The sequence below is a fragment of the Cajanus cajan genome, chromosome 3 (genome assembly GCF_000230855.2).
Source record: "Cajanus cajan strain Asha chromosome 3, NIPB_CcT2T_4, whole genome shotgun sequence".
NCBI classification, from domain to species: Eukaryota; Viridiplantae; Streptophyta; class Magnoliopsida; order Fabales; family Fabaceae; genus Cajanus; species Cajanus cajan.
This window is the reverse complement of record NC_138519.1, coordinates 4,852,745-4,861,346: the sequence shown is the minus strand read 5'-3', so window position 1 is coordinate 4,861,346 and position 8,602 is coordinate 4,852,745. Positions and strand designations below refer to the sequence as shown.

Genomic DNA, 8,602 nt, shown 5'->3' with positions numbered 1-8,602 from the left:
AACACTAGTATTTTTTTATTTTATTTTAATTATACTAACTAAAATTTAAGAATTTAATTTAAAATAATAATAAAATTATAAATTTTAGGTGATTCTATTTAATTAAACCATAATAATTATATTATTAGGAATACATATTTTATAATTTTATTTCACTAAAAATTATTGTAATAAAATTTTGATATATATATATATATAGTGAAAATATTATACTTATTCTCTATATTTATATATATATTATCATAACTAAAAATTTCAATTACTATTTTAAGAAGAATACACTTAATAATAATATTGAGAATATTGTTATCTAAAAAAATTAGGATATTACAATAATAATAATAATAATAATAATAATATTAATAATATTAATAATAATGTATTTAATATTTTTGCAACATCATTTAAATTTAAATATAAGAAAGATAAAGGAATTAAGTGGACTGTGTATTCAATCAATTAGTTTGGGATCTTCTTATTAATCACCTTTATGACATCATTAAACTGAATTAAATTAAAACCTATTTAAATTAAAATTGATTAATTCACATATATTAAATCCTTTTTTAACTTTTTATGATATTTTTAAATAAATTAAATAATTATTTTTTATGTATTTGTCAAAATTTATTTTTTAAAATAAATATTTTTTTACTTTTTTTAAGAAGGAATTCGAATCTACCTTTTTAAAAGAAAATTTAAAGCATTTATTTAAAAATACTATTTTTAAATTAAAAAAAAAAAAAACAGATCCATTACCCAAAAAAATTAAGATCAATTAATCTGGACAAGTTTCATATATGTGTTGACCTAATTAAAAGTGGAGGGTTAAACATAAAAGCAATTCTAATTTAAAAGAAAAATAACTTTGTCGAAAAAGTAATTATTTTACAAATATAAACCTTTTCCATCAAATGAAGAAAAAGAGGGTCATATGGGTGTGTATGGTACAGTTTTATTTTGAAAAAAAAAATTGCTAGCAACACATTCTTTTAACACTCTTATTCTATTTCAGTTGTAATTGTATAAAGGATATATATTTGAACCGGAATATTTTCAACATTAGGAAGTGCTAAATGTTGATTAATTAACTTCTTTACAGATATGTGGATCAATCAAAAGACTTCCATGTACCTGTACTGTAACTTAACAAAAGTAGGCATGATTATGCCTTTAAATCCACCAATTTAATTTGCTACATTCCGAAGTCCAAAATCTAAGTCATAATTAAATTTGAGTACAGCACAACCCCATCATGTACTCATGTCCACTAGCATCTGATTACCCTTCACATAAGAGTATCCAAAGCTCACCAAACTCTGACTTTTGTCCTTAGTTACCACAAAAGAAGGCATCCCTTTGCACTTGGTAACTAGGTACCCTTATTTTTCTGGTCTGGTTGGTAGATCTAAATGAGTGCAGTAAGAGAAGACCTACTTTTCTGATTTGGGCTTCAAGTGCTACAAGGAAAGTAAGCCCAGATCACTTCTGTTGAGAAATGAGGCTAAAGGCCCAGAAATCTTAAAGAAGTAGAGAACTTGATTTGAACTTTGAAAAGGGCAACTATTAACCATCCAGGTCCACTAGCTCAGTAACCAAACTATGCAATATAGCTGTCTCAATTTCAAAAGCCAATTCTTCCTGCTCCTCCTTAAATCTACTCCACTGTTCTCTTCTATCCATGTCCTTAATAAAAGCATGTTTATTAGCATTCCCTGCATCAAAAGCAAATGACCCATTTATCCAATCCTCAGCTATTCTCAATGACTCCAACTCAAACTCCTCATCATTCTTATTTTGGTTTCTACTTCCACTTAGCTCTTCCCTGAAAAAGTCCAACAGAATGGTATCCAAATAGTCCCTACAGCCATGTGCTGAACCTCTGGATTTCACAAAATGTAGCAGCTGCTTTGCCTTTTCCTCAATCCAATCTTGTCCTTCAATGTCACTGTCTTCATCTTCATATTCTTCATCATAGCCAGAGTTGTCATCTAATGAGAGACATTGGTCAAAATTTGCAAGGTCAAATTTTGCAAGGCTCTCCAATTTTTCAACTGTCTGAATAAACTTCTGTTTTCTCCCTGCTCAAAAGTAAAAACATTATTAGTAACATTCTCATATGAAACTCAAATTTTTGTATACTATTAGGACAACAACTGATGGATATCCATGGCAAATAAGTTTGTTGAGTGTTGGTTCAGTTTATTTTAAAGAAAAATGTTTTTTTTATTCAATTTTTAAGAGACTTCTTTCTTTTAGATGATAATTTCCATTTAAAAAGCAGTGCAAAACATGCACTTGATTGGTCTACAGAATGTGTTGGTTAATGAATTAGGACTAGAAAGAGACAGTTGAAGGAAAAGAAGGAACTTACTTTCAATATTGGCAAGGCTTTGATCAAAAAGTGAGAATTCATCTTCTCCAACCTGAAGAACTGAAACTGGACTGTGTTGTTCTTCTTGGCAAGTTAAAACTTTCTGTCAAAATTACATAATACAGTACATACTAGTTTATATCAGTAAAAAAAATCCCAATAAACAGTTTGCATAAATTAGCATTAATGTAAATTAATTGTGATCACCAACTGCAACTAACCCCATTTAAAAATCTTATACACAATAACACGCAAAGTAAATTTGCAAAATGTTTTTAAGGGTCTTATAGTCATTACTAATATATATTCATAAAAAAAAATAAAAAAACACATGTTTAAAGTGCTACAAAACTCCCCCACCGACAGATTATAAAATAAAATATTGTCCACATACAATGTTCTTCAACTTTATTTTCAACGAAACTCCTTTTTTTTTTTTGTCTTTATATGATAATAATTGGTAAAAGAAATAAAAGGGAATTTCCAAAACGAAAAGTAATAACAAAAACAAAAAGACAAGCAAACATAACAAGACCTTGAACCGCAGACACACGAATATTTTGTAAAGATGCGTGGCAGTGAATAATAATTGCTCTCACCTTGGCCCCGGAGTCTTTGCCGACAACAAGAGGTGAAAACGAGAAGGTTTTACTTTCAACGCCGTCGTTTTGCGGTTCTTCCCACGAAGTGGCGAAGTAATCGCTCTCGCTCCAGCTAGAGGCGCTGCTGCAGCAAGTGGTGGTTGCGGTTGTGGTGATTGTGGTAGTGGTAGAGGAGGCGAAATCCAACGGCGGAAGAGAAGGCTCCACAGCGTCCCTGAACGATGTCCAGCGTATGATGTCCTTGATCTTGACCGTTGATCCTATGTTGACTTGGTTGCACGCTCGGGTTCTTCTTCTGGAAGATGATGACAGCTTGCGCGAGAGGGTTCTGGGGAGGGAGAGGACGGAGGGCGATGATTTTCTCATCGAGGTGAAGAGAGAGATGCTTCTTATGGTGTTGATGAGTGTTTGAAATGGTGATGGTGATGGTGATTTGAGTTCCATTTGCATGAGCGTGTGCATGGTGGTGTTTGGTTTTCTAGGGAGTGATTTGAAGCCAGTTGAGGAGCAAGAGTTTAGATTCTCGCTGAGGAAGTCCTTCAGCATTCTGGGTCTGCGTTCCATTGAGTTGAACCTCTTTAGCTGCTGCGTGCCCATTTCGAGAAGTGGATGAGTGGAAATAATGGAGTGAGACTGTGAGAGTGGAAGATATATATGAAAGGAGAAGAAGGAGAGAGGTAGCTTCTAGTTCTAGGTGGAGATCTCAATAACAATAACCATTACTCTCATCAAGGTATAGCTAATAGGTGCTTCACGCAACGCAAGTCAATTATGGAAGTAGCTGTGAACTAGTCACCAACTATGGTGTAGTAGTAGTTGTTGTTGGCCAATATTAATATTAAAATCATAAATTTCACATTCACATCCGTACCTCTTCTAGACCACTTATTTTGGGTTTCAACGCATCAATATAAATATGGAATAGTAGTTATAACTATGTACTTTTTAACACACTTGAAACACTCTCTTGATTAAAGTTTATAAGAATTACAAAATTAAAACAGAGTCGTTAGATAGCATGTGAGATGTATTAATTTTTATAATAAATTTTAACCAATTAAAATAACATGTTTAAAAGAATGTGTTCATAGTATTCCTAGTACATAAATTTATTCACTCATATACTCTATTAGTGAATTTTGATCATACCGCGACCTCAAGGAACTAACTTGTTGTAATTGAGTTTACAAGTGATGAGTGCACTGTATTTAGCTTACTTGATGAGATTGTCAAAACCCACCGGTTCCGCCTCAAATATTAATTCCTCTTTTTGGACCACTGAACTCCTTAGGAGAAAAGAAAAGGAAAATAGTTGAATAAGCAGGACAAGGTATGAAATATAGGGCGTAAAAAATGAGGATTGATAAATTAAAAGAACCGTGTGGTTAGGAGACAAAAAGTGGATGGTTCTTGTGGGATGAATTCGTGGGCAATATTTTATATGTTAGGAGTGAGATAGTGACAGAAAGGATGAGGTTGGAGTTGGAAGCATGTCGTTTAGTATACAACAAATTGAGTTGACTCTAATGAATGTGCAACCGTGCAGGGCCCGGATTTGTCTGATACTATCTTCATCACATGCAGCATTTGGGACATACATCTACTCATTCACTGCCACTACTATGCCCTTGTCTACCCGATAGCATAATAGGTACACTCATAATTTCCACTTTTTGTCCACATATGCCATTTGTTTTCCAACAGGACCATGCAGAGATCTTTTCTTTCTTTTCTTTTTTTTCTCTAAAGAATTAAGGTAACATTTCACATTTATCATATCATACAAACCATCATATAACACACTATGTTAATATTATTTTTTTATTGCCATTTTTTTAAAATTAATCACTTATTAATTTTCTTTATTATTTTTATTTTTATAATTAATATGTGTTTACTGAACAATGTATTTATTCATTTTTTAATGTACTTATTTCTTCTTCCACCACCTAAAGGGTATAACAGGAAAATAAGTAATAAATACTTTGAAAAACTAAAATATTTACATTATTTTTTTTTTTAATTCTTGTGCATAACCTTAAATGTCAAACAAAAAAAAATGGAAGGAGTACAATATAATTAAAGCAAACTAAAATGATATTCAGTGATAAGGTTATTAATGTTTTTATTTGTTTTTTATACTTTTCACTAGTCAAATATAATAACTAGTGACTATAATTTTAAATGGTCGATAGTTGCTTGAGGAAAACATGATTAATTTCCATTTGGTATGCTTAACTAATAGAAAACCATTGATGAATATTAACTAATTTCCATTTATTGAAATTTCTTGATCAATGTTTTATGCTAAACAAATAGAAAAGCATCTTTTCAATTCGTTCAAATTTTTGGTCAAAATTTGTGTACCATAACATTATTCTTTTCGTTATTATCTTTACCTACATGTTGGGTTGTTATTAATCTATGTTCATTTAACCTGGCCAACTCTACGGGGCCGAAAAACTACGGGCCCAATAGCCCACAATAAAAAAAACTAGTGAAAATAAGACATTGCTTTTGAACTCCCACTTTTGCTATTCATACCCCTAACGTTTTTTTTAATCTTTTAAGCCACTGTGATTTTGATTTCATTATTTCAAAACTTAGCTTCCATGTGTAATTTTTCATTGAGATTATTATTATTGAGTTTATTATGATAATTAGTGGCCAGAAACAAAAATAAATAATTAAATTACTAGATAAATAAAAGAGAAGAGTTAAATAGTAGATAATTAAAAAAAGTCATACATTATATATATACATATAAGGAGGGATCTTTTTACTCTAGAAGTAAGTCTCCCTAGTCTTACTACGTTCAATAACTCATGTTTTACATCAAATTTCAACGATCTAACTGTTCAATTTAAAGTTGCAAATTTTTTAAAAATTTGAAAATTATTTAATACTTCATTTCATTAATTTAAATTGACAAATAATCATAAAATTATTTTATACATTGATTCGAATTAATGAAACAAAGTATCAAATAATTTTTAAATTTTCTAAAAATTTGTAAATTTGATTTATGCATTAAGAACTTTAAAGTGAACGGTTGAATTGTTAAAATTTGACGTAAAACATGAATTATTAAACAGAGTAATATTATGCGTTAGATGTCTCTAAACTCACGTTTATTTAAAAGCTACAAAATTTTACTTCTTGTTTTTATACTTTGAAAAGTGGGATTTCATGTTTGCGGTGATTCAAACGGTTTTCTAAACATGCTCTTAGGGGTTAATTTCGATCCCAGTTGAAGCAAGTGAGCGAAATTAAGCTTTTAAATATATGAAAATCTTTACTTTGAAACAAAAGTATAAATGCTTAATTTATCTAAAATTTCAAATGATTAATTTATATTTTAAGAAATATTATTAATAAAATAAGTTTTGAAGATTTATTCCTAAAATTATACACTACTGATCAATAATGAATTTGAATTTTTAATATGACTCAATCTAATTCATATTTTAATAACTTTGAAACTTATAATTATAATAATTATATTACCAATATATGATAATATTATTGGGAATAAATAATATTTATACTTATAAATAAAGTTTTTTTAACATACTTGCCAAGAAAAACAAATAAAACAAATAAAGAAGTAAAATAAGTCTTGTTTTCTATAATTTAAAATTAATTTATCAATCTTAACTTTTTTAAAAACTTCCTTATCTTATTAATATGTTTTTATATAAATGTCTGCTGATAATTAGTAGTAACAAAATTACAAAATATATCAACTTATTCCATTACCAATATTGCAAAAATATGCAGGCAGGTCGTCAGTTTCTAAAACCTAATTAGAAATGCCATTATTTTTTTTTTCTCTCACGAGTATTTTCACCTTATTAGTTCATATATTTATCTGCGTGATATCCATAATATATGTGTTTATGATCGTGATAAAAAAAAATTGTTAGTTATTATGTTTTAGTGATAAATATTTTATAACTATATTATAATTTTAAAAAAAGTTATATCGATATTCTGACTATCTATAATTAGCTTCAAAGATTTTCGTAGAGCTATCAAAGTAGTTGATTCAACCTTACTCAAAATGTGAATCAATCCAACCCAATTAACTTAAAGTAAAAAAAAAAAAATCTAATAAAAACAAACTCCTATAATTTAAATATTTTATAATAACAATTGTGTTTTCAACGCGACAACCAAATTGTTAAAAAAAAATAGTGTCAACCACAATCAACTAATCTTATGGATTAATACAATGGTTAATCGTCTTACATTTATACACTGCATAAATGATCTATTTGATAAAAAACCTATATGTGATCTATGTTGTGTGTAAAAACTTGTTATATAGTGAGAATTATAATATTGTGAATAAGATTATTCTCTAACTAAATAAAATATAAATAATTTTGATAGGACTAAAATAAATAAATAAAAAGACAATAATAACTAAGTTAATGGTATAAGTGAGTCAACTTGTTTTATTATGATAAATAAAGTTATACGTGGACTAACTTATTTTTTTTCTTATAATTGAAACAAACAAATTTTTTTTAATTCAAACCTATAGTTAGTTAGATTGACCCACAAATTCTAACTTATTTTGACGACTCTAGATTTTCACATAAAACATGTTTCAAACATGAGCTTTTCACTAAATAAATTGTTTCATGAGACTAACCATAATATCAACCTATAACAAAATCCTAATTTTCAACATATGTAATTTTGAATCGTTAAATTTTTTTAAGAACAACTTTTCCCATTACACTATATTTCTCAACTTTACTAATATTTTTTTTCTTATTGGTATTCAAATAAACCAATATGCAACAAAAAAAATTTAATTATATTTAAATCATTTTTTAATAAAATTATTTTAAAAAAATTGTTTTTATTATAATCAATTATTAAAATAATTTAATTTTTATCATCATCCCAGATACATTTTTATGCTATATAATCTAATTGATTGAAATTAAGAAGTTAAATGAGTTTTCTTTTAAACGACTTAAATAAGTTAATCTGTAACACCCCAATTTCCTTAAAAGGATATTTTTATTAATAATGGCATTTTCGTAATTATTGATGGCATTTTTGTAATTTTATAAAGGTATTAGGGGCATTTGAGTAACTCGGAACGGGCTGTTCCGAAAGTGGAACGGGCCGTTTTGAGCATTTAAAATAAGCTAAAATTTTAGGTTGGGAACGGGCCCAGAACGGGCCGTTCCATTAAGGAGAACGGGCCGTTCCGGAGGGAGAACGGGCCGTTCTGCTGGGTTTGAGAACGGGCCGTTCTGGTTTCAGAACGGGCCGTTCTGCTTTTTGAGAACGGGCCGTTCCGATTTTGGAACGGGCCGTTCCAGTTGAGAAATTTGCCCACGTTTGAAGGATCCGGAACGGGCCGTTCCGAAATCAGTACGGCCGTTCCGGTTGCGCCAGGAGGCCTATAAATAGGGCCAAGGGGGGGTGAAAAATTTATATTGAGCAAGAAGTGGTAATCTTAGAGAGAGAAAGAGGAGAGAGAGAGAGAGAAAGAGAGAGAAAGAAAGAAAGAAAGAGAGGGAAGAAAGAGAGAATCCAGAGGAGGCCCTGCCCAAGTTCCAACTCCGCCTATCCAGGTAAGGGGGGAAGTGAGAACCTCGCT

At 29.7% G+C, this 8,602-nt stretch overlaps 1 protein-coding gene across 1 annotated transcript; it reads right to left on the bottom strand.

The window, feature by feature from the left end:
- Positions 1 to 1,037: 1,037 nt before the first annotated feature.
- Positions 1,038 to 3,867, bottom strand: LOC109796666 (DUF4378 domain protein). Its single transcript, XM_020356414.3, has 3 exons — positions 2,974 to 3,867; positions 2,375 to 2,477; positions 1,038 to 2,081 (listed from the first exon to the last, which is right to left on the bottom strand). Exons 1-3 carry the CDS (start codon positions 3,571 to 3,573, stop codon positions 1,567 to 1,569), a joined length of 1,218 nt encoding a protein of 405 aa, XP_020212003.2. The 5' UTR covers positions 3,574 to 3,867; the 3' UTR covers positions 1,038 to 1,566.
- Positions 3,868 to 8,602: the final 4,735 nt, after the last annotated feature.

Excerpts from the sequence above, each read along its gene's own strand:
- LOC109796666 (XM_020356414.3), bottom strand. The coding sequence starts at position 3,573 with ATGGGCACGCAGCAGCTAAAGAGGTTCAACTCAATGGAACGCAGACCC. Across the intron at positions 2,478-2,973 it reads GCAAAGACTCCGGGGCCAAG|AAAGTTTTAACTTGCCAAGA; the intron begins GTGAGAGCAATT and ends TAATTTTGACAG. Across the intron at positions 2,082-2,374 it reads AAGCCTTGCCAATATTGAAA|GGAGAAAACAGAAGTTTATT; the intron begins GTAAGTTCCTTC and ends ACTTTTGAGCAG.